This window comes from Salmo salar, chromosome 21 (assembly GCF_965601325.2).
Source record: "Salmo salar chromosome 21, fSalSal1, whole genome shotgun sequence".
NCBI lineage: Eukaryota > Metazoa > Chordata > Actinopteri > Salmoniformes > Salmonidae > Salmo > Salmo salar.
Window position 1 is genome coordinate 4,970,305 of NC_138311.1, and position 27,604 is coordinate 4,997,908.

The 27,604-nt window shown below is 41.4% G+C and overlaps 1 protein-coding gene across 3 annotated transcripts in view; it reads right to left on the bottom strand.

Annotated features, from left to right (window-relative positions):
- Positions 1-27,604, bottom strand: part of nalcn (sodium leak channel, non-selective) — a 363,467-nt gene that overhangs the window by 135,567 nt on the left and 200,296 nt on the right. For all 3 annotated transcript variants that reach the window (XM_014163790.3, XM_014163789.3, XM_014163792.3), the window contains 2 exons: positions 20,456-20,647; positions 4,933-5,070 (listed from right to left, as the gene is read on the bottom strand). In XM_014163790.3, coding sequence (XP_014019265.1) covers positions 4,933-5,070; positions 20,456-20,647 — 330 coding nt within the window. The remainder of the gene's footprint in view (positions 1-4,932; positions 5,071-20,455; positions 20,648-27,604) is intronic.

Below are 27,604 nucleotides of genomic sequence, written 5' to 3' on the forward strand. Positions count from 1 at the left end.
ATGAAGTAGACCTGCAATCTCATTGTCCTTGGGTATTTTAATGGCTATCATTTCTTGAGATTGGATTTGAATATGTAGCTAATGAAAATGCATCTGACTGACACACTAAACTAAGATTGTTTAAAAGCTTCAAATAAAAAAAAAAAGAAATATATCCACTTCAAAATACATGTGAATATACAGTACATGTGTATCTATCAATCTGGGAGAAAGGGTGCGTATGCTTTATAGAATCCGAATAGAATCCATCCTTGCTTTTAATATTGTGAGGTGCTTTGGTGCTCTAGGGAACAATAGTCAGAATCCATTGAACAGGGTAATACAATTTAGTGGGAAGATCATTGGAGAAAGCCAGGAACCCCTCAGTGACATCTATAAAAAAACAAGTGAGGAAGAAGGGGGACAAATAGCTTTGGACATTATGCACACAATCCATGACCAGTCAAGCCCCCTGCCCTCCGGGCTCATATATAGATCTCTAGCATACAAGTCTAAGTCTAAGAGAGAAGCTTTGTGCATTTGATGACCTAACATGGTGGGTGATGAACATGAATTTATTTGTTACTTCAATGTTGCAGTCATGACGCAAGCGATGCTGTCAAATCCTCCCACATGTTAATAGTTTGACCAGCTGTTTTAATCAACTGGTATTGTTGAAAGTGGTTATTATATTGGCCGATTTGCTAGCAACAAACTATTTAGCTAGCTTTTAGCCGAGTGTTTCATTTGCAAAACGACCTCCTCTAAAGTAATGAACAGTGTCCTGACGAGAGAGTTAACTTTTCTATGCCAGGCGTATTTGCGCATAATCAGCTCATTGTTATGGATATATCCAAATACATTTTACAGGAAAACAGCTTAACCAAATGCAGATGCAGTTACTTTGCTGTTATTCTGACTGCACTGTTCGACGTGACTGTGTTAGCCGTAGTTGGTTAGCTGACAAACAAGGGATAAGAACGATGCCAGCCTGCACAGTAATTGAAGCAATTGAATGAACGACTGGGTCACGTCCATATATATAGAACAAAAATAATGAACAACTGGGCAATGGACACTGGCAACGCACTAACAACCAGGTTTGGTGAGAGGATGAAAAAGTATGAATTTCAATGAAAACATGTAATTTCTGCCAGTAAATGTGTGCTTTATAATTGCTTTCTTTGGCAACCGTGGTATAAGCAGGATAAATGTCTCCACTCAGTACAAAAAAAGTGGATTTCCACAGGTGTGGTCATTTAAATATGCTAAACGTGTTTTGTTTCATTCTGTGGAGAAATTTCCGTTAGCTAAATTAAGTTCTGTCTGTCTTTTTAATTCTGTGCTCTGTGCTAGGTTTTAAGTAGGCCTGTTGTAAAATAAATATCATTAGCCTATTGCTGTCATTTGTTGGGTATGGTAGGCACTAGCCTTTCTTGGTAATTGCTGCAATATAGCCGGTTCAAAACCTTTGAAGGTTTAAAACCCCCTAGAGTCTACCGACACACCGGTGCATCAAGCTAAGCAACATAGTAAAAAAATCTAAATCTGTCAGTTTAAGTTAGAGATATCAGTTTGTTTTTGCATGGGCTGCATCTCAATCTACAATATCCGCCTATGTCGCTTTCCGCATCTGCGGTGGAAAGTGGCAGAGACACAGCTCTGTTTGTCAGACCAGGAGACATCCCGAAAATCGGTCTTCTCAGGAAAAAGTCTGTAGCATCCGGATGGTTTGGTCTACAACTAATATCTCTACAGAAAGGAGAGACTCTCACGAACACAATAGTGTTCTCCCTCTTGCTCTACGACCACCACAAGTGTCAGAGGACTCGTCTAAAGGCAACCCATACAAATTGATGGAAGTATGGAGGTAAGGTGTTAAATATACTTTCTTATATCTCCTAGATATAGGACAGACACTTCAACCTTATTCCCCCCCCATGGCTTAGACTTTTAAGAATTAAACCAGTTCAGCCAGTAGGTAGTCTGGTAGTTCAAAGCATTGGACTAGTAATCGAAAGATCACTGGTTTGAATCCCTTAGCTGAAGAATAGGTCTATGTGCCCATGAGCAAGGCACTTAACCCTAAGTGCTCCTGTAAGTCCCTCTGGATAAGAGCGATTAGTAAATAACAGCTATTTAAACAAATTAAAATGTATGTTTTGTTTCATTCTGTTGAGCCATTTTCTTTGGCCAAATTAAGTTCCAACTGTAATGTTGTGTTTGCCGCAATATAATTTCCTGCTCGTATTTTTCCTATAAAAATTGGCTTGATTACTTTTGATATTATCCTAATAATGTTTAGAAACTTTTATTAAGGTTTGGTGTAGTGTGGCTATTAGGCTATTATACTGCAGGCCTGTGATATGAAGGCAGTGCGCACCGGTGCTCCATCTGACACGAACTGTTCAACTTCAGGTGAGGAAGAATGTTTTAGGCCTACCAGAGTTACTCTTATAATCTAACAATACAATGCTTATCATAATAAAAAATATTCAGATAAAAAATGTGCCTCCTTTTGTACGCCCAGATCTGTATAGCATAAGCAGTAGCCTAAACTAAACTTCTCTTCCTTTATATAATTGTTTTTATATATTAATATCATACAGTGAACGCCTAAGTCTATAGGCCCATGCATCGAATGCCGTTAGTGTTCAAATCTCTGACAGCTGAACTGTGAAGTGTACAATTATTATTTTAGGAAAGTAATAAACAAAAAAACTATAGGCTATTAAGTTTTGTAATGCTACACATCATAACACAAGTAGCGGTATTTTGTAATTTGTTAAAGGTTGTTTTTAAAGACACGTAAATGTGGCTCATTTGGCCAGTATCACCTCTTTGGTGGCATGTTAGTGGAGTTGAGCGGTTGGAAATCCCTCGCATTGTTCATGAAAAAAAAGACAGTGCCTTTGAATTCATTTTTATAATTCATTTTTAGAAATCTGAGTTTGGCCAGTCTGTGGCTTCAGGCTAATGCGATGGTTTCTGAAGAGCTGGCCAGCAGCAGAGAATATCCTCTCCTCACTTGCAGAGCCACTGGGGATGACGCTAAACACTCTTTTGGCCACTCTTGCCAGGATGGGCAGAGATGCAGATTTTTTTTCTCTTTTTATATAGGTAGGCCTAAAAAATGTTGTGCAAAATAACGCAGTGACCACGCTCCTGGAGGTCATGGAGGCCATGGTGGGCGAGCACGATGAAGAATCCCAGAGCTCCACCATTGAGATCCCCAGAGGGCCTGACTGTGCCCTTGCAACTGTGATGGTGTCACCAAGGGTCACCTGGTTCAGGAGCATGGATTCAGACACAGTAGGGAATGAACCAGTCAGCTCCCAGCCAGAGAACTCACCTTCCAAGAGAGAAGGATCAGAGGAGGACGTCTCTATGAAGCCAAGCATCTCCAGAAAAAGAGCCACTGAATAGGACACTTCTGGTTGCCCAGGAGGCTTTCAGCCAGAGGGCCTGCCCTCCAAGAGGAAGAGAAGGTCAGAGGACTCTGACAGTTTCCTTGTCCCTATGGTGTCACCATAGGTCCCCTGTAAGAGGATGAGGGAGCTCAACCCTTTAAGTTGCATATCCTGGATGAAACTGAAGAGGTATTCTATCTCAATCTAGTTTTTCCTATTTGTTTTAGTGCTTTTATTTTTATTCCTATGTAGGCTAGTGTCCTTGGTTTAAAATTAAATGTATTGTTATTTGTATTATTATCAGGTCAGATCAGAGACAGTCTGACAAGGGTCGCCCGGAAGAGAACATGGGATTCAGATCCTTGTCCAATAAGTTCTGAATCTCAGGGAACCAATCGGAAGAGACAGAGGGTCTGATGAGGATAGGGACTCAACTCAACTCCCATCAACCAATCTCCACAAACTTTACATGTAGTCATGGTGGGCGAGCACCATCTCATTGCATGTGGTTGCATTTCCTAAATGTATTAACATTAGAATTGTTTGTCATTATCATCATATTGACTGAATAAAAATGTAATACACATGCAATCTGTCCTTGTGTCTCATAGCCTTTGGCTATTATTACTTTTGATTGGATTTGAAAATGTAGCTCAATAAAAATGTATCTGATTCAAACACTAAGCTAATATTGTTTAAAATATTAAAATTCAAGTAAAAAAATTACATACTTCAAAATAAATGTGAATACACATATTTAAAAAAATTATATGCAACTGGAGCTATGTAAATGGCTGTTAGGTTTGAATCCACAGGTGGCCACCTTGTGTAACCATACAGGTCTGTGTGCGACTGGACACAGCACATTCATTTGATGGAAAAGTTACTGGCCTGTCCTACACCGTAGAATAATATAGGTTGGTTTTTGATTACACAGAGACGTACTCCTTTGTCAGATCAATGTTTCATTATTTACAAAGCTTTCTTTTTTATATTTTCAAACAATGTCTCTCGACATACTATATCACACCATGAGATTGTGAGCAAGTGTAGAAATCTTTCAATCCACGGTAGCAAAGGTGTGATAGAATATTCCACTACGAGGTCATAAGGTTGTGTAGAGACAAGAGGCCTTATCAATACATTGAATAAGGTCAGACTTATCCACAGTGAGGCTGTGAAGAGCCTTTCATTAAAAGAAAGCAAGCCAGCACAATGGTATTCTGCTCTTGTGCTTCCATCCTTCCTTCCTACACCCACATATACTATAGAACATTACAATAGCCTTCGTCAGGTAACAACCCATAGAGACCAGGGTCTCATTTACAATGGTGCCCTGAGGACAACAATACAAATTCAAAATGGTCAATAGATTGTGGGTGTAATTCCCACAGGGATCAGATATACAAAAAAATGTATGCACCATAGAATTAGATCTATTCATTCTAATCATTCTATGGTATGTACTGACTGTAGGTTACTGAATAAAGTGTCTGCTAAATGGAATATATTAGGATGTACACTGTGCAGACAGAGCCCTTACCAGAGTAGCGAACAGATGGTAGAGGATGAAGTAGATAGCCACTACAGGAGCCCACATTTGACCAACAGCCACAAGAGTTTGGTCCATCACATCCACCCAACCCTCCTGGGTTAAGATCTGGAACATAGACATGAATGCCTGCGGGAGGGAGGGATAGAAGGGGGGGGGGGGGGGGTATTCCATTACAGTCCATCACCCTACAGTATAATACAATGGATAACAGCAGGAGAAATAGAGACTGACAGAGAGAGAGCGAGAGAGAAAGAGAGAGAGAGATTGCCTCCGGACATCGAGCCCTGAAAAAAAGGCAAAGATGGAGATGAGCTAGATCATTGACATTTTGAACATGTTCTTGCAGCAGGGACAGACAGATACATGGACATGTCACACACCTGATACACACACTTCTGCTATAGAATGAGTCATGGCAGATGGAGAGTAGCTGGAGCATGAATCACTAAGCTGTGTGTGTGTGTGTGTGTGTGTGTGTGTGTGTGTGTGTGTGTGTGTGTGTGTGTGTGTGTGTGTTAGGGATGCGCCCGACTGCATGTGACGAAGTGAAAATGTGAATCCCGCACCCGACCCTAACCCTCAAATATAGAAAATGTGCTGAACAGTCAGCGATGGAAGAGCAATTTCTTGACAGGCCTTTTTAGATAAGCCTATGTTTCTGGTTATAATTTCGGCCATTTTGGTAGGCAATTTGTTAGACAACTTATGCAGTTTCCCTTCTGTCATTACTTGTTGCCCTAGAATGAATGCTTCAATAAAATGAATGTTTTGGTAAAGTTTGTTTTCTCTTTCATATATGCTTCTCTCGAAAAGAAAAGACATTTAGGGAAAATGCATAGGCTAACTCCAAAATGTTTTGGGGGATTTTCCGTGCAAAATGTCCAGATGACAGTTTTATGATGCTGATAAAAAAAAAGCACCTTTACAGACGGTCCCTAACCATGCATTAATTCTCAAGATTCTGCTTAATTCTGCAGGAGTTAATATTATATAGAAGAGTATGTGAGAGGTTATAGACCTACAGTCAGTGTCCAGATTTCAGTTCAGCTACTATCCATTTAGGTCATCTGAACAGTAGGCCTACAGCTCCCTTGACGTACAATTTTGTCCCCGTCTTGTGACTGTCAAATTTTTATAGCGCTTCACAATCATTCACTCATAACATAGCTGCTGCTACACTATATATACAAAAATATGTGGACATCACTTCAACTTACTGAATTTGGCTATTTCAGCCACACCCGTTGCTGACAGGTGTATAAAATCGAGCACACAGTCATGCAATCGCCGTGGACAAACATTGGCAGAAGAATGGCCTTAATGAAGACCTCAGTGACTTTCAACATGGCACTGTCATAGGATAACCCTTTACCATCAAGCCAGTTCGTCAATGCCCTGCTAGAGCTGCCCCGGTAAACTGTAAGTGCTGTTATTGTGAAGTGGAAACGTCTAGGAGAATCAATGGCTCGGCCGTGAAGTCATAGGCCTCATAAGCACACAGAACGTGACCGCCGAGCACTGAAGCCTGAAAAAACTGTCCTCTGTTGCAACACTCACTACCGAGTTCCAAACTGCCTCCGGAAGCAACGTCAGCACAATAATTGTTTGTCGGGAGCTTCATGAAATGGGTTTCCATTGCCGAGCAGACGCACACAAGCCTAAGATCACCATACGCAATGCCAAGCGTCGGCTGGAGTGGTGTAAAGCTCGCCACAACATTGGACTCTGTAGCAGTGGAAACACGTTCTCTAGCGTGATGAATCACACTTCACCATCTGGCAATCCGACGGACAAATCTGGGTTTGGTGGATGCCAAGAGAACGCTACCTGCCCCAATGCATAGTGCCAACTTTAAAGTTTGGTGGAGGAGGAAAAATGTTCTGGGGCTGTTTTTCATGGTTCGGACCCCTTAGTTCTGGTGAAGGGAAATCTTAACGCTACAGCATACAATGACATCTTAGAGGATTCTGTGCATCCAACTTTGTGGCAACAGTTTGGGGAAGGCCCTTTCCTGTTTCAGCATGACAATGACCCCGTGAACAAAGCAAGGTCCATACAGAAATGGTTTGTCGAGATCGGTGTGGAAGAACTTGACTGGCCTGCTAAGAGCCTTGACCTCAACCCCATCCAACACCTTTGGGATGAATTGTAATGACAACTGTGAGCCAGGCCTAATTGTCCAACATGAGTGCCCTAATGCTCTTGTGGCTGAATGGAAGCAAGTCCCTGTTCCAACATCTAGTGAAAAGCCTTCCCAGAAGAGTGGAGGCTGTAATAGCAGCAAAGGGGGGACTAAATCCATATTAATACCTATGATTTTGGAATGAGATGTTCGACGAGCAGGTGTCCACATACTTTTGGTCATGTAGTGTATCATCCTTTTACCACTTCACCAAATCTTTCCTAAACATTAGACTACTGTTCTGGCCCTCCCTTCTCCTTATTTTCAACTCTCCATTTAGCAGTTTTCTCTTATTAAATTACACTCCGGCATTGTCCCTTTTGCCTTAGTGGATACACGTTAACTTTACCTGCCCAAGTTCTCAAAAGCATTTTGCAATTGCTGTGTATTTGGCATGCTACAGTTAGGCCCTAAAGCTTATGCTTACACTACACACCAAATCCAGGTAAAAATTATGAAAGAAAGCCTCAATGTAGCCTATAGATAAGAACTGCATAAGAATTTAATGCATTTTTTCTCTTTATTCAACCCGACTGCCACCCACCCACCCTTCATCCACACAATATTTCATGACCCTAAAACCCGCCCGCCTTATAACCGCGGGGAAATTTGGGTTATGAATTAACGTGTGCATCACTAGTGTGTGTGTATGTGTGTACGTGTGTGTATGTGTACTTGTGTGCACGTGTGTGTGGATGTGTCTGTGAATGCATGCATGTATATTTGTGTGTCTGATACAGACCCCCAAGGGTGCTATGACTTAGAGACTTGGCCCCATGTCCATTCCCAGTCTGTTTGTAGGTCAGATGAAGGTCAGCTGATCACCTGTGCCTTCAGGGTTGTAAGGCTCAATCCTAATACCCCCTTAGCCCTCCCCCTCGTTTGCGAGTCTCCTTCGGTGGGGGAGTGTCCCTCAAACGGAGCAATTAGTTGTAGGGAGAGATAAATAACCCTTGCAAATGGGAAATCACTACATCATTCGCAGACAGCAGAATTGACCAGTATAGCCTACCACGCAATTCATAGACAACCTGACCAGACAGGTGCAGGGCCTGAAGAACAGCTTGCAGTTCTCCCAGGGTCAGCTCAATGAGCTTAAACATGATTCTGTAAGTCATTGAGAGAGCACATCAGATCTGTATGTGAATGCATGATAACAATGACAGAGAAATGTGATTATTTCGAGGGACAATCAAGGCAGAACAATGTTGCAGACGGAAATGCAGAATCTCCACATTGGACCTGGACAGTCTGAGGACAAAGTGAGGGAAATGAACTCGAAGAAACTGAAGATGGACTGTGGGAGGTGTACTGTTAGATTTCAGTTCAGTCTGTGAAATGATTGACCATAACCTGTTGTTGAGAAAATGTACAGTTGAAGTCGGAAGTTTACATACACCTTAACCAAATACATTTAATCTCCTGACAGAGCTGGTGTAACTGAGTCAAGTTTATAGGCCTCCTTGCTCGCACACGCTTTTTCAGTTCTGCCCACAAATGTTCTATAGGATTGAGGTCAGGGCTTTGTGATGGCCACTCCAATACCTTGACTTTGTTGTCCTTAAGCCATTTTGCCATGACTTTGGAAGTATGCTTGGGGTCATTGTCCATTTGGAAGACCCATTTGTGACCAAGCTTTAACTTCCTGACTGATGTCTTGAGATGTTGCTTCAATATACCCACATAATTTTCCTACATCATGATGCCATCTATTTTGTGAAGTGCACCAGTCCCTCCTGCAGCAAAGCAACCCCACAACATGATGCTGCCACCCCGTGCATCATGGTTAGGATGGTGTTCTTCGGCTTGCAAGCGTCCCCCTTTTTCCTCCAAACGTAACGATGGTCATTATGGCCAAACAGTTCTATTTTTGTTTCATCAGACCAGGCAAATATCCAAAAAGTACAATCTTTGTCCCCATGTGCAGTTGCAAACTGTAGTCTGACTTTTTTATGGTGGTTTTGGAGCGGTGGCTTCTTCTTTAACTGAGCGGCTTTTCAGGTTATGTCAATATAGCACTCCTTTTACTGTGGATATAGATACTTCCCGTACCTGTTTCCTCCAACATCTTCACAAGGTCCTTTGTTGTTGTTCTGGGATTGATTTGCACTTTTCCCACCAAAGTATGTTCATCTCTAGGAGACAGAACGCGTCTCCTTCCTTAGCGGTATAACGGCTGTGTGGTCCCATGGTGTTTATACTTCCATATTATTGTTTGTACAGATGAACGTTGTGCCTTCAGGCGTTTGGAAATTGCTCCCAAGGATGAACCAGACTTGTGGAGGTCGTCAATTTCTTTTTCTGAGGTCTTGGCTGAGTTTGAAGATAGGCTTTGAAGTACATCCACAAGTAGACCTCCAATTGACCTCCGAATTATGTTAATTAGCCTATCAGAAGCTTCTAAAGCCATGACATCATTTTCTGGAATTTTCCAAGCTGTTTAACCCGTGTGCGGCCTCACATCCAGCGAAAAATCATATCGCCATTAGCATAACAAAATGTAATAATTAAAAAAAATATTTAAAAAATTCAAATTATATCGTTTTATAGATACACCTCTCCTGAATCGAACCACATTTTCCGATTTCAAAAAGGCTTTACAGCAAAAGCAAAACATTAGATTATGTTAGAGGAGTATATCGTAAAAGTAGCCACATAGCCATTTTCCGACCAACCACATGCATCACAATTAACCAAAAAACAGCTAAATGCAGCACTAACCTTTGACAATCTTCATCAGATGACACACCTAGGACATCATGTTACACAATACATGCATTCTTTTGTTCGATAAAGTTCATATTTATATATAAAAACAGCATTTTACATCGGTGCGTAACGTTGACTAACTATTTTCCCTCAAATGCATCCGATGAAACAGAGCTACAATTTACTAAATTACTATTCGAAAACATTTTTAAAATGTAATATTGTCATTGTAAGATTTATAGATGAATATCTCTTGAAAGCACCTGTAATACCAGATTTAAAATTAACTTTACTGGGTAATCATACTTTGCGATGAAAGGGGATGCGATACTCTGAAAAATAGGCTAACGTTACATGTCAGCGCCATCTTGGAACAATCGCATATCACATCTAGTCTTGTATACTATTGTCAATAATCCCTTACCTTTGGTTGTCTTCATCAGAAAGCACTTCCAGGAATCCCAGGTCCACAACAAATGTATTTTCGTTCGAAAAAGTTCATCCATTATGTTCCATTAGCTTGTACTCGTTAGCGCGTCTGAAGGCTGATCCAAATCCTCCATCGGCCACGGGACAGCCATTTCGACAAAAAGCATTTTTTTCCCATTTAGGTTCGTTCAAACATGTCAAACGTTGTATAACATAAATCTTCAGGGCCTGTTTCAACAAGAGAGCCAATAAGATTCGAGGGGGACGATTGCATTGTGTTTCAAAACGTTTCGAAAGGGGAGGGTAACCAGGGGCGCCGGCGTCATAATGGTGATGGCCCTCTCCGTGTGACCACGTTCCACAGCGTCTCATTCATTCAATTTTAACAGTAGAAGGCTCAAACCAATTTGTGAAGACTGGGGACATCTAGTGGAAGCAATAGGAAGTGCTCAATGAACCATAGCTCACGGTGTGATTAATAGGCAACGTGATGAAGTTGAGTTCGCAATTCAGAATTCCACTTCCTGTTTCGATCTGCCTCGGGGTTTTGACTGGCATATGAGTTCTGTTATACTCACAGACACCATTCAAACAGTTTTAGAAACTTTAGGCTTTAGGGTGTTTTCTATCCACAAGTATTAATTATATGCATATCCTAGCTTTAGCGCCCCCTATCCTAGGGGAACACCAAGAGGTTAAAGGCACAGTCAACTTAGTGTATGTAAACTTCTGACCCAAAATGAATTGTGATATAGTGAATTATAAGTGAAATAATCTGTCTGTAAACAATTAATAGGTAAAATGTACATGTGTCATGCACAAAGTAGATGTCCTAACCAACTTGCCAAAACTATAGTTTGTTAACAAGACATTTTTGGAGTGGTTGAAAAACGAGTTTTAATGACTCCAACCTAAGTGTATGTAAACTTCCGACTTCAACTGTATATGTTATGGCTTTTCAACCTCTGCTATATCATGGATTCAGAGCTATCTATCCAATAGAACTCAGAGGGTTTTCTTCAATGGAAGGTTCTCTAATGTAAAAATGTAAAGTGTGGTGTACTACAGGGCAGCTCTCTAGGCCCTCTACTGTTTTTTATTTTTAACAATGACCTGCCATTGGCATTAAACAAAGCATGTGTGTCCGTGTATGCTAATGATTCAACCACATACGCATCAGCAACCACAGCTAATTAAGTCACTGAAACTCTTAACAAAGAGTTGCAGTCTGTTTTGGAATGGGTGACCAGTAATAAACTGGTCTTGAACATCTCTAAAACTAATAGCATTGTATTTTGTTAAAATAATTCCCTAAGTTCTAGACCTCAGCTGAATCTGGTAATGAATGGTGTGGCTGTTGAACAAGATGAGACTAAATTACTTGGTGCTACCTTAGAATAAACTGTCATGGTCAAAAAATATAGATTCAATGGTTGTAAAGTTGGGGAGAGTTCGGTCCGTAATAAAGAGATGCTCTGCTTTTTTGACAGCACACTGCACAAAGCAAGTCATTCAGGCACTAGTTATATCTTATATTTTAATATATGGTCAAGTGGTGCAAAGTAAGACCTATTTAAGCTGCCGCTGGCCCAGAACAGAGCAGCACATCTTGCTCTTCATTATAATCAGAGGGATAATCTTAATACTATGCATGCCAGTATCTCTTTGCTGAGAGATGAGGAAAGACTGACTGCATATCTCCTTGTTTTTATACGGAATATTAATTTGTTGGTTATTCCAAATTGTTTGCATAGTCAACTTACACACAGCACTGACACACACACGTACCCCACCAGACATGCCACCAGGGGTCTTTTCACAGTCCCGAGGTCCAGAACAAATTCCTGGAAACGTACAGTATTATACAGAGCCATGAGTGCATGGAACTCCCTTACATCTTAAATAGTGCAAGTGAACAGTAAACCTGGTTTTAAAAAACAAATAAAGCAACACCTCACAGCATAACGCCTCTCCCCCATGTGACCTACGAGTTGTGTGTATGTATTGACATGTACGTGTAACTGATAGATGTGTGCGCGCACACACACACACACACACACACACACACACACACACACACACACACACACACACACACACACACACACACACACACACACACACACACGTTCATGTTTTTAAATGTATGTAAATTGTAAAGTACTTTTTTTGTCTGCAATGTCTTTTACATTAAGTGTCGGACCACAGTAAGTCTAGCTGTCGCCATTGGCGTCGGCTAATGGGGATCCCTTTCACAATGCCTGTACTGGCGGCAGCAATAGCTTTCTTTGTAGTTGTCATACAACAAAAACATACTTACCATATGAGAAACAAATGAGAACTGCAAAACAACTATGTGCCCATAATGTACCCACCCTCTGGCTGTGGTTCAATGCGGAGTAGAAGGCTACTGCAGCAGGACTTTCACTCCATAATAGCAGTTTGACATGTAACGGTCACATTTCCTTCACTCAGTCATTTTCTGCAATTTCTTGGGGATTAATGATTGGAAGCAATTAAAACCATTCTTCTGAACTAATAGTTATACCAAATGTTTTAGGGTCCATACACAGATTGCCTAGATAGATACAGTGCCTTCAGAAAGTATTCACACCCCTTTACTTTTTCCACATTGTGTTGCGTTACAGACTGAATATAACATGTATTAAATTAAGATTTTCTGTCACTGGTCTACACACAATAACCCATAATGTCAAAGTGGAATTATGTTTTTATAAATTTTTACAAATTAATAAAATATGAAAAGCTGAAATGTCTTGGGTCAATAAGTATTAAACCCCTTTGTTATGTCAATGTGATTAACAAGTCACATAATAAGTTGCATGAACTATGTGTGCAATAATAGTGTTTAACATGATTTTTGAATGACTACATCATCTCTGTACCCCACACATACAATTATCTGTAAGGTCCCTCAGTCGAGCCGTGAATTTCAAGCACAGATTCAACCACAAAGACCAGGGAGGCTTTCCATTGCCTTGAAAGAAAGTCACCTATTGGTAGATGGGTAAAAACATTTAAAAGCAGACATTGAATATCCTTCTGAGCACGGTTAAGTTTTTAATAAGACTTTGGATGGTGTATCAATACACTCAGTCACTACAAATATACAGGCAACCACTCAGGGATTTCACCATGCGGCCAATGGTAACTTTAAAACAGTTACAGAGTTTAATGGCTGTGATAGAAGAAAACTGAGGATGGATCAATAGCATTGTAGTTACTCCACAATACTAACCTAAATGACAGTGAAAGGAAGCCTGTACATAATATAAATATTCCAAAACATACATCCTGTTTACATAAGGCACACAACAACAACAACAACAACAACAAAAAATTCCTGAATAGAAAGTGTTATGTTTGGGACAAATCCAACACAACACATCAATGAGTACCAGTCTTCATATTTTCAAGAATTGTGGCGGCTGTATCATGTTATCGGTATACTTGTCATCAGCAAAGACTAGGGAGTTTTTTAGGATAAAAAATAACGGAATAGAGCTAAGCACAAGCAAAAATCATAGAGGAAAACCTGGTTCAGTCTGCTTTCCAACAGACAGTGGAAGACATATTCAGCTTTCAGCAGGACAATAACCTAAAACACAAGGCCAAGTATACACTGCAGTTGCTTACCAGGATGACACTGAATGTTCCTGAGTGGCCTAGTTACAGTTTTGACTTAAATTGGTTTGGAAATATTTGGCAAGACTTGAAAATGACTGTCTAGCAATGATCAACAGCCAACCAAGAATGTGCAAATCTTGTACAATCCAGGTGTGCAAAGCTCTTACAGACCTACCAAAAAAGACCAAAGGTGATTATAACGTATTGACCGAGGGGTGTGAATACTTACGTAAATGAGGTATTTCTGTAATTAAAATTTCAATAAATGTGCAAACATTTCTAAAAACATGTTTTCATATTGTCAGGATGTATTGTGTGTAGATGGGTTCATTTTTTTCATATTTAATCGATTTTGAATTCAGGCCGTAAAACAACAAGATATGGAATTTGTCCAGGGTTATTAATACTTTCTGATGGCACTGTAGGCATACATGTTTTATCCACCACTACACTATACGCAAGAAAAGAGTTAGCTATGTTACTTCAGCTGCATTGCATGACATATACAGTATCTTCCATCCTTAATGTGAACGTTAGCCTACTACAATAAAGAAACATGAAAGTGATTGACTTGCTGTTTTTTAATGAACAGCAAGGCTTACAAAAGTGCTTATTCAATTATGCAATACATGCTTTAGCTAGCTAGACTTTATGTCCAATGAGTTTCCCAAGATGACAGTCTGGTTTGCAATTGCTGGTTTGCTCAGGCGTCCCTAAAATATTAAACAACACAAATGACACTTCATACAAATGTTAAACACTTAAATAGCAAGCTAAATGTATAGCTAGCTGGCTAATGTTAGCAAGTCAATTAACTTTATGACAACAAAATATGCATCATATTTTGTCTCTGCATTAGTTTCAAGTTTCATTACTTGTATGTACAGGATACACATGGTATACACCATCCAACAAAATGCTTACTTGCAGGTTCCTTCTCAACAATGCAACAAAAATAAGAAATATGAAAAGATAAGAATACGAACGTAAGTAAATGGCTCAGTAGCAGGGAAGCAGCCATAGATGCCCCCTGGCAGCTTTGTGAGTATTCACTCTTTTGAGAGTTTTCCTCATGTCAGTCTCGGACAGCGAAAGCACCTAGTCATCCGGAGCAGTGAGAATCTTCCTAGATGGAACAGTAATGTCTGCCTTTAAGCGATGATAGAATGTGTTAAGCTTGTCTGGGAGGATTTGCCTTTGTAGTCCGTGATAGTCTGTAGACCTTGCCACATGCGTCGCCGAATCCCCTAATTTGAAGGGTTGTCCACAATGTATTTGTTATTCTTACTAGTGAATAAAATAAAGTTGGATTTTTTAACATTTAAAGATCATTTGTTTATCTGGAACAATTCAGAAAATTTGGCCATGGCGGAGTTGGCTTCATTAATTAGTGAGTTAAAATTATTGTGTGATAAAATCAAATTAGTAACAGCATTAAAGAGAATGGGAAGTACAGTAGAAGACACAGTAGCAAGGTCATTGATATAGATTAGGAATAACAAAGGTCCAATTATCGAACCCTGTGGCACACCACAGCATATCTTGGTCCTGGTAAATGCACAGCCGTTTGCATAAACACATTGTCTCTACTGTAAACATAACTATAACTTTGGCCGTTTTCAATTCTTTAGGAACAATACCAGTTTGCATTGGTTTGGTAAAGAGTTACCAATCTCATCATGACTTGCTGCCGCTATCTTTAAGTTACGAATTACTTCCATCACCTTCATTACATCAGGAGGATCAAACTGAAGAAGAGTTGGGAAATGTCATTTAATGTAATCCAAGGAATTTCCATCAGTTTTCTCTATTTAATTTAATTGAAAGATGTGAGAAAAGTAAGCAGACTCCGCATCGGCCTGATAATAAAGAATTTCCCATGAAATATCATCAATCAGCATCTAAACGTGCTCACAATTACATTTGTTAAATATTCTACTCTTAATCCTACTAATCATTCCCATCTGTTAACTTCCAGCTGCCAAAGAGATGTGGAAAATTGGAAAGTGGTCAGAAATCTTAGTATAAAGTATACCTGTATTAGCCACATTATTCAAATAATTAGCAAAAATATTATCAATAAGGGTGGCATATGAACTGTTCACTCTTGTGGGCTTATAGATGAGGGGATACAGAGAGCTGAAGTATAAAGTATTCAAAAAGTCTGACGTCAGTGAGTGGTAAATAAGTTTATGTTGTAATCACCCAATAGAAAACTCATGTTATCTTCATTATTAATCAAATCCAAGGTTGATGCAAGGATATAAATAAAACTATCAATGTCAGAATCGGTTGGTCGATAGATGCATCCAATTACCACTTTTTTTCAACCATAAAATGAACAGGAGGGAATTTCTATGAAAAGAGATTCGACATCAATGTTATCAGATGTAAGTGCAAGTTCTTTTCTTAGAAAGAATTGAAAATGTTAATGAACAAAAATGGCCACTCTACAGTGGTGAACAGCATTATAAGGAGATTTGTCTCTTCAGTCAACCATGTTTCTGAAAGGGCAACAATGGAAAATTCATGATTGAGAGAAGACATATAATGAACAAGGTTGTCATGATTTTTAGGAAGACTGAACATTCAAATGAAATAAGTTTGTCTTACAGGCTGACTACTCCGCTCGCGTCGCGTGTGCGAGCATTGCAAAAATAAATGTATAAATATATATTATTCAATTATTGAACCCACACTGCTCGCGCACGCCAACGAGCGTCTGCGTTGCCAAGGGCTAAAATAGACACAGATCACGCTACAAGTCCATACTTTTCGTTCTTCAATTAGTCGTGGCAGCAGTTCCTTTCTTTTGAGGTGTACCTTTTCAGAGAAGTCTTCATTGATGAAGATTTTGGTTCCCTTCAGGCACTTGGCTATTCTGAGAATCTCCTCCTTGTCTTTGAACCTGAGCGGTTTCACCACTATAGATCTGGGCTGTCCTTCGGGGAAGAAAGTGCCATTTCTATGCGCCCTCTCCATCTCAATGAGTTTGGGGTCCGGTTTGAGAAGATTTGCCAGGAGTTTCTTGGCCTTGACTTCTGTGTTATACCAAGTTTTAGTCTTTACGTCCTCAACCCATCGATTAAAATGTTATTGCGCCTCGATTGGTTTTCGAGGTAGACTCCTTTGGAAGAGTGCTTGTCAAGTGTTGTTTGGAAAATTGCGAAATCCTCAGACATGGTTTTGAATGTGGTCTGGCTGGAAGACATTCACGGCGTTTAGCTCCTCCACCTCCGACTGCGTAAAATCCAAACTCTGTTTAAATTCCATTACATTCTTAAACAGATCATCAACCCTTTTGTTGGTAGAATCCATAGAGATACAGGAAGGACTTAAAGTAATTTTCCTGCAAATCTATTAAATCTTCATAGAACTCTTTGCAGTGTTTTTCTGTCTAGTATTAGCCATGCAACAATCTTTTTGTGAGCTAAAATGAGTTCACAAACACACCCCGCATCCCGAAAACAAGCACCGCCAGCAAAATGGCAAACACAACCCACATCCCTAAAACAAGCACCGCCAGCGAAATGGCAAACACAACCCGCATCCTGAAAACAAGCACCGCCAGCGAAATGGCAAACACACCCCGCCTCCCGAAAACAAGCACCGCCAGCGAAATGGCAAACACAACCCGCATCCTGAAAACAAGCACCGCCAGCGAAATGGCAAACACAACCCGCGTCCCAAAAACAAGCACCGCCAGCAAAATGGCAAACACAACCCACATCCCGAAAACAAGCACCGCCAGTGAAATGGCAAACACACAAAAGGAACACACACTTGATCACACATGCACCAGTACAATAAACAGATAGAAAGAGGATAACTTGCTCACTGTATGGATCCTGGCTGCACAAGTTACAGAGGGTCAAAGTCATAACCCCAAGACATGCTAACCTCCCTCGTTACTGGTAATGGTGAGAGGTTAGCTTGGGGGTATAATCTTTGACCCTCTGTAACTTTGTCATTCATCATGATTCACAATTCATTCAGGATTATCTGTAATCACGTTAGCATCCAGATGAAATGTTAAGAAAGATATTATATTCTTATTTACAATAAAATTGTCTCCAAAATGACACGGTCCAGAAATTTGTTTTGAGGGGCAGGATACATTTTTATTATGATTTTTTTTTACGTGCTCTGTTATTAAAATTCCCTGTGACAAAAAAGATTGCTTCCAGGTGAGAGGAGTCTTGCTGGCTCATGATCTTGTACAGTTCGCTAAGTGTCGACTTGGTGTTTGCTTGTGGCGGTATGTACATCAATGTTATAATAACACGTGAATTCCCTTGGCATATAGTGGGGTCGGCATTTTAACATCAGAAACTCCAGGTCGTAGGCGCCTCCCGAGTGGCGCAGCAGTCTAAGGCACTGCATCGCAGTGTTTGAGGCATCACTACAGACCCGGGTTCGATCCCAGGCTGTGACACAGCCGGCCGTGAACGGGAGACCCATGAGGTGGCGCACAATTGGCCCAGGGACGTACAGGTTAGGGGAGGGTTTGGCCGGCAGGGATTTCCTTGTCCCATCGCGCTACAGCAACTCCTTGTAGTCGGGCGCCTGCAAACTGACATGGGTCGCCAGCTGGATGGCGTTTCCTCCGTTACATTGGTGCGGCTGGTTTCCAGGTTAAGTGAGCAGTGTGTCAAGGAGCAATGCGGCTTGGTTGGGTTGTGTGTCGGAGGACGCATGGCTCTCGACCTTCGCCTCTCCCGAGTCCATAGGGGAGTTGCAGCGGTGGGACAAGACCGTAACTACCAATTGGTTATCACAAAATTCCTGAAATAGGGGTAAAAGTACAAAAACACAGAGAAAAAAAAAGAAACTCCAGGTCGAGTGAACAGAAGCTTGAGATGTTTTCAACTTTGGGAGACCAGTAATTGTTGATGAGGAAAGATATCCCTCCCCCTACTCTTATCTGAAACCGCCGTTCGATCCATACAGAAAATGGAAACGCTTTCTGGTTGAATAGCAGTCGAGTGTATCATTCGTAAAGCATGTCTCTGTAAAAACGAAGGCACAGCATTCCCTGATTTCCCTCTGAGATTGAAGCCTTGCACTGAGTTCAAAGTTTATTTTCCAGCGATTGGACATTAGCCATCAAGATATTAGGAAGAGGAGCCTGTCTTTTCATCCTAGCTTGGTGTCCCCCTTTCCTTCCTCTTTTCATTGCCGGTGGTAATCTTGGTCAGCAGCAACAAGTAAGCCCGCTGAAGCTTATGTAATATTTCAGATCGCGGAGGCTGAGAAAAAAGTGCGTAGCTTCCCATTCATGATCCAGAAGTGTTTTTCAATCGATGAAATGTATTGCACAAACATTCTGAGCAAAGCATGATTTGCTATGAAGTTATAATTACTTACATTTGCTTCCCTCCTAGTATATTTGTCTGTCATTTTTCCTGAAGCAACTCTCCAAACTTGGGTCGCAGAGCTTCATGGGAGTTTTGGTTACCACTCGAAAGAAAGTCTGCATCTCGATTTGCTTTGTTTGGAGGACCAACTAGAGGGCTGAAAAGGCACTACGTCTCGCTCAAACTTGAATTGGGATACCACTATGACACGATAGGGCTCGTGGGATTGCACAAAACGGAGGGGGGCTAAGGGGGTTATTGGAGATAGAGAATAAGACTGATCCCTCTCCTGTCTTCTCCCCTCTGCTCACCTCTCTTCTCCTCTCCTAAATCTACACCCCAAGTCACTGCAGATAATGATAAACCCAGCAACAGGTCTATCCACGGGGGACATCATTAAATCTGATGTGTGTGCGGTGTGTATGCATTATGTGCCCCTGTGTGTATGTACCCATATGTGCCTGTGTGTGTATGTGAGTGTGTCCATGCACTTGTGGTTGGTGTGAATCCATGTGTGAATCCATATGTGAGTTTGTTTGTGTGTGTGTATGTCTGTGTGTGTGTGTGGCCGTGTCCCGGAAAAGAGAAGACGAAGAGCGGCATCTGTTTACGAGAACCACTCCAAGTCCCACTGTGCTGGAATCAGTGGAAGCGGAAAAAAGAGGGGGAGGGGAGGGGGGGTGGATGAAAGGATGTGACTAATGAGAAAGAAAGAAGCTGATGAGCACTTAGAAATCAAAGGAGGTGGCGGTGGGCTCCACATCTGTCGACAAATTAAATACCACCACACTAGCATGATTTCCCTAACTTTTTCCAGATTTTGTAACACCTGAGCATCACGTGTTCAAGAAGAAAAGAATGGGTAGTGTTCAGTGGGGAGAAAATTGTGAGTTAATAGTGGGACCCGTTTTTATGCTACAGGTTCAGTTGCTCAGAAAATTACAATTCAGGAATTTGTACTGTAATATTAAACTCCTCCCAATCATTGATTACCATAAGTGAATGAGTGTGTGAGTGAGTGAATGAGGTCTTACCCTAGATGTCAGTGAATGAGTTACAGCAGGCCTACATGATTCACTGAAGGATTAACATTAAAATGGGATCATAGATGCTTAGAACAGGTCTTATAATGCATTATGACTGCATCATAACTCACTATACCAGTTGTGCTTCCAATAACTCTTACTCTGGGAAAGGTGGTGAATCGGTCCAGTTCCTCCACGAAGCAGAACATCTGTAGACTGATGGCGGACATGACTATGAGCAGGCTCGCTGTGAACACCACCAAGCTGCCCAGCTTCTTACCGGGACCAAATATCTTGTACACAAAGTCCTCTAGTGCCGGGGAGATCTTTATCAGACGCACCACTCGCAGTACCTGTGGAGAGAGAAGGGAAGGCTTTTTGAGTGAGTGAGTGAGTGAGTGAGTGAGTGAGTGAGTGAGTGAGTGAGTGAGTGAGTGAGTGAGTGAGTGAGTGAGTGAGTGAGTGAGTGAGTGAGTGGAGAGAATTTTGAGGCGAGTGTTCTCCTTTACAATGAATAAATAAGCATTTGGAGCACTTGGAAATAAAGTGCTATACATATCCGATTCATTATGCAATCCATTTGTCTTTGTTTTATTTGATATATGAGCCAGATTGCTTTGAGAGAAAGCATCTCAAATATGATAATACCAATGCATGTACTTCAAGTTATTGAGGATCAAAACATATTAGTCTAACAAGTCCAAAAGGTCTGACTTACAAGCAGACCTTCCAATGAAATGTTACCAAAAAGCTTTTCAGAAAACTTTCTTAAGTACTGTGCATTCTCCTCGGCTTCCAATAACCACGGAAAATACAATGCTGGTAGTTGATTAGACTGATCCCACATCTGTTTGTGCGGTCTTTTTAAATCCTATGGACATTGTTATGCCAAACATTTGGTATGACATGAACGATTCGAGTTGGGTACACAGCACAAACAGATATGGTATAGTTCATGTTTACCTACTGTCAATGTAACCCAAGGTTCCCACACCAAATATAGAATACTGGTAGCAGTATAAAAACAACCATTCCAGCCATACTGACCTCCTGTGTTTACTCCAGGTGAGTGTCTATAGAGGACAAAATGTAGACTGGTCCCAGATCTGTTTGTACTGTCTTGCCAACTCCTGTGGCCATTGGGACTAGATTTGGGATCAAGTTAAGAAATGTTGTCCGTACTATGCATGTTTCTTTGGACTTCTAAATATTCCTTTGTCTTCTTACTGCTCCTTCCTTTGCTCCAAACAGCTGATGCATACTGATTGAACTCTGAATAGCATAATGACTATTGACTTTTTTTGACCCCATCGACCCGTGTTTAACCTGTCTGGTACGGACGTGGTCAGAGCTCTGATCGTAGATCAGCAAATCAAATCAAACTGCATTTGTCACATGCACCGAATACAACGGGTGTAGACAACGGGGCCCACTTTGTTATTGTTATTGTTTAAATTCTCAAGCAGGTCAAATGCATGCATTTGATTGGCTACTGTTCCCAGGCGGGAAACTTCTTGCTGACATGCCCTCTTGAAAGTGCCAATAAAATTAGTTGTGTGCATATTAGTGCAGAGATAATATTTTAGAATAGTGGATTTGCTCACTTGACACGTGATACTTACCTCAGCTGTTCGACTCTTGCATGCAGCAAGTTTGCTTTTTCATTTTTTAAGCCTTTTACAGCGCCTTCAGAGAGTATTCACACCCCTTGACTTTTCCAAATGTTGTTGTGTTACAGCCTGAATTTAAAAATGATTAAATTGAGATTTTGTGTAATAACAAATAACTTCAAAGTGGAATTATGTTTTTAGACATTTTTACAAATTAATAAAAAATGAAAAGTTTAAATATCTTGAGTCAATAAGTATTCAAACCCTTTTGCTTAGCAAGTCACAAAATAAGATGCATGGACTCACTCTTTGTGCAATAACACAGTTGAAAAAAATAAATGTATAATAATAATATCCAATGGCATCTTTGATAGGCTATCTGCGTCTCCGTTTGCAAATCAATCTCAGAACAACAGCAAAGGACCTTGTGAAGATGCTGGAGGAAACAGGTCCAAAAGTATCTATATCCACAGTAAAACGAGTGCTATATTGACATAACCTGGCCTTTCAGGCTCAGCAAAGAAGCCACTGCTCCAAAACCGCCATAAAAAAGCCAGACTACGGTTTGCAACTGCACATCGGGACAAAGATCGTACTTTTTAGAGAGTTGTCTGGTCTGATGAAACAAAAATGTAACTGTTTGGCCATAACGACCATTTGGAGGAAAAAGGGGGAAGCTCGCAAGCAGAAGAATACCATCCATTTCACCATCCCAACAGTGAAGCACGGGGGTGGCAGCATCATGTTGTGGGGGTGCTTTGCTGCAGGAGGGACTGGTGCACTTCACAAAATAGATGGCATCATGAGGTAGGAAGATTATGTGGATATATTGAAGCAACATTTCAAGACATCAGTCAGGAAGTTAAAGCTTGGTCGCAAATGGGTCTTCCAAATGGACAATGACCCCAAGCATACTTCCAAAGTCGTGGCCAAATGGCTTAAGGACAACAACGTCAAGGTATTGGAGTGGCCATCACAAAGCCCTGACCTCAATCCTATAGAACATTTGTGGGCAGAACTGAAAAAGTGTGTGCGAGAAAGGAGGCCTACAAACCTGACTCAGTTACACCAACTTTGTCAGGAGGAATGGGCAAAAATTCACCCAACAAACCGTGGGAAGCTTGTGGAAGGCTATCAAAAATGTTTGACCCAAGTTAAACAATTTAAAGGCAATGCTACCATTTACATTTTACATTTAAGTCATTTAGCAGACGCTCTTATCCAGAGCGACTTACAAATTGGTGCATTCACCTTATAATATCCAGTGGAACAACCACTTTACAATAGTGCATCTAAATCTTTTAAGGGGGGGTTAGAAGGATTACTTTATCCTATCCCAGGTATTCCTTAAAGAGCTGGGGTTTCAGGTGTCTCCGGAAGGTGGTGATTGACTCCGCTGTCCTGGCATCGTGAGGGAGCTTGTTCCACCATTGGGGTGCCAGAGCAGCGAACAGTTTTGACTGGGCTGAGCGGGAACTGTGCTTCCTCAGAGGTAGGGAGGCGAGCAGGCCAGAGGTGGATGAACGCAGTACCCTTGTTTGGGTGTAGGGCCTGATCAGAGCCTGAAGGTACGGAGGTGCCGTTCCCCTCACAGCTCCGTAGGCAAGCACCATGGTCTTGTAGCGGATGCGAGCTTCGACTGGAAGCCAGTGGAGAGAGCGGAGGAGCGGGGTGACGTGAGAGAACTTGGGAAGGTTGAACACCAGACGGGCTGCGGCGTTCTGGATGAGTTGTAGGGGTTTAATGGCACAGGCAGGGAGCCCAGCCAACAACGAGTTGCAGTAATCCAGACGGGAGATGACAAGTGCCTGGATTAGGACCTGCGCCGCTTCCTGTGTGAGGCAGGGTCTACCAAATACTAATTGAGTGTACAGTTGTGGCCAAAAGTTTTGAGAATGACACAAATATATATTTTCACAAAGTCTGCTGCCTCAGTTTGTATGATGGCAATTTGCATAAACTCCAGAATGTTATGAAGAGTGCTCAGATGAATTGCAATTAATTGCAAAGTCCCTCTTTGCCATGCAAATGAACTGAATCCCCCAAAAACATTTCCACTGCATTTCAGCCCTGCCACAAAAGGACCAGCTGACATCAAATAAGTTATTCTCTCGTTAACACAGGTGTGAGTGTTGACGAGGACAAGGCTGGAGATCACTCTGTCATTCTGATTGAGTTCGAATAACAGACTGGAAGCTTCAAAAGAAGGGTGGTGCTTGGAATCATTGTTCTTCCTCTGTCAATCATGGTTACCTGCAAGGAAACACGTGCCGTCATCATTGCTTTGCACAAAAAAGTGCTTCACAGGCAAGGATATTGCTGCCAGTAAGATTGCACCTAAATCAACCATTTATCGGATCATCAAGAACTTCAAGGAGAGCGGTTCAATTGTTGTGAAGAAGGCTTCAGGGCGCCCAAGAAAGTCCAGCAAGCGCCAGGACCGTCTCCTAAAGTTGATTCAGCTGTGGGATAGGGGCACAACCAGTACAGAGCTTGCTCAGGAATGGCAGCAGGCAGGTGTGAGTGCACCTGCACACACAGTGAGGCAAAGACTTTTGAATGATGGCCTGGTGTCAAGAAGGGCAGCAAAGAAGCCACTTCTCTCTAGGAAAAACATCAGGGACAGACTGATATTCTGCAAAAGGTACAGGGATTGGACTGCTGAGGACTGGGGTAAAGTCATTTTCTCTGATGAATCCCCTTTCCGATTGTTTGGGGCATCCGGAAAGAAGCTTGTCCAGAGAAGACAAGGTGAGCGCTACCATCAGTCCTGTGTCATGCCAACAGTAAAGCATCCTGAGACCATTCATGTGTGGGGTTGCTTGTCAGCCAAGGGAGTGGGCTCACTCACAATTTTGCCTAAGAACACAGCCATGAATAAAGAATGGTACCAACACATCCTCCGAGGGCAATTTCTCCCAACCATCCAGGAACAGTTTGGTGACGAACAATGCCTTTTCCAGTATGATGGAGCACCTTTCCATAAGGCAAAAGTGATAACTAAATGGCAAGGGGAACAAAACATCAATATTTAGGGTCCATTGCCAGGAAACTTCCCAGACCTTAATCCCATTGAGAACTTGTGGTCAATCCTCAAGAGGCAGGTGGACACACAAATTCTGACAAACTCCAAGCATTGATTATGCAAGAATGGGCTGCCAACAGTCAGGATGTGGCCCAGAAGTTAATTGACAGCATGCCAGGGTGGATTGCAGAGGTCTTGAAAAAGAAGGGTCAACACTGCAAATATTGACTCTTTGCATCAACTTCATGTAATTGTCAATAAAACCTGCCACTTATGAAATGCTTGTAATTATACTTCAGTATCCCATAGCAACATCTGACACAAATATCTAAAGACAATTAATATTTGTGTCATTCTCAAAACATTTGGTCACAACTGTATGTAAACTTCTGACCCACTGGGAATGTGATGAAAGAAATAAAAGCTGAAATAAATCATTATCTACTATTATTCTGACATTTAACATTCTTAAAATAAAGTGGTGATCCTAACTGACCTAAGACAGGGAATTTTTACGAGGATTTAATGTCAGGGATTGTTAAAAACTGAATTTAAATGTATTTGGCTAAGGTGTATGTAAACTTCCGACTTCAAATGTATATACAACTTGTATTAGGAAAATAACACTAACACCTGCCTGAGTTCCCCTACTGTAGCTGGATGTCTCTCCTTCAAGGACAGGAGGCACATCTGCTGGGTCCATGGTGTAACCGTCTTTTGACCCCATCCTGCCTAGGAACCTCACTTTAGCCCTGAACATTTCACATTTCTTAGCAGTGAGCATGATGCCATGCTGTTGGTATTGAAGTAGGACTGTGTGGATGTGTCTGACATACTCATCAAAGGACTGGCTGTGAACTAGGTTGTCGTCTAGATATGGCTGACAGATATCATCTATCGGACCCCACAGACATTCCTCCATGTTCTCTGGAACTCGGCCGGGGCAGAGCCGAAGGGAATCCTCACCCACTGATATAAGCCCCAGGGTGTGATGAAACCCCTGGTGAGGAAGCCACTGAGGCTATCTAACATGTCCTGTATTGTAGGGATGGGGTGTCTGTCTGGTACTGATTTCCGGTTCAGTTCTCTGTAGTCACAGCAGAGTCTTATACACCCATATTTCTTTCTGACAGAGACAATGTGTGAAAAGTAGGGTGACTTATATTTTGTGATTCAGCCCCTGTTGATTAGATCCTGCAGGTACTCCTTCACCTCCTGGTGTACTGGCTTTGGAACAGATATGTAAGTATTTTGTACAGGGGTCGGGTCTTTCAATCTGATGTGGATTTGGAGTGATGGAATACAGCCTATATCATCCTCATTCCTTGAAAAATCATCACTGCCAAAAGCATTCTCTTGGCAGCGGCCTGTTGTTCAACAGTCAAGTGATCTGATACTAACGGGGTCCCATGTTTTGCTGTCTGGTGTAGAGCTAGGCTCTTCATTCGTGGCTGTGGTATCTTCCTGTACTGAATAACATGTCTCATTTTTCTGTATCTGTGTCAGATTTTTCTCCACTGGCTCCACTGCTGCTGGGTACACCACTTAAACAGTATGCGTCACAAACTAGTACACAGGACTAGTGTGAAACTGTGTTTGGTGGTGTTAATAACAGAAACAGGGATGTAGGATGGAGGAGGAACAACCTTTTATCATAGTGATTAGCACTTCCAGTATGTGTAGACCTTCAGGCAGATGAAGTGAGCTAGTATTAGGGGACAACAACATAGACTATTTCTCAGTCTGTAAGTGTGTTCGACACCTAAGAGTGGTATCTTGCCCTGGAGGAAGAACTGTCTTACGTCTGCCTGTTTTCAATACGGCCATGTCACACCTTGATTTCCTCCTCTCGAGCAGTGGTAGTAACAAATTGGCAGAATTCAATCACTGAGAGAGCCGCCGCGTTAACCTCAAATTGAAATAACATACCTCAATTAAGAAGTTTTGTCTGTTAATGTAATATTTTTTTTTCGAAAAATACACTCCAAATGCAGCACATAAAACAAATAGCCATGTATAAACACACCTATTGAAGAGCAAACCTGCTTAATAACCTGATGAGTGGAGGTGTACCTGCTGCACCTTGACTCTTCTCATAAAACAAATAGGCCTAGTTGTGTTATAAACACCCCTTTTGAAGAGCAACATGCTTAATAACCTGATGAGCGGAGGTGTACCTGCTGCTCCATGACTCTTTTCATAAAACAAATAGGCCTAGTTGTGTTATAAACACCCCTTTTGAAGAGCAACATGCTTAATAACCTGATGAGCGGAGGTGTACCTGCTGCTCCATGACACTCCTCATACAATACTTGTACTGTGTCATTGCAATCATTGTAATGCAGTCCAGATGTGCATTGGTCAGTCTTTTCATGTGTTTTTCTCTTCACAAAGTTCATGGTTTAAAATGTTGATTCACAAGTATACAGTGCCTTGCGAAAGTATTCGGCCCCCTTGAACTGTTCGACCTTTTGCCACATTTCAGGCTTCAAACATAAAAATATAAAACTGTATTTTTTTGTGAAGAATCAAGAACAAGTGGGACACAATTATGAAGTGGAACGAAATTTATTGGATATTTCAAACTTTTTTAACAAATAAAAAACTGAAAAATTGGCCGTGCAAAATTATTCAGCCCCTTTACTTTCAGTGCATCAAACTCTCTCCAGAAGTTC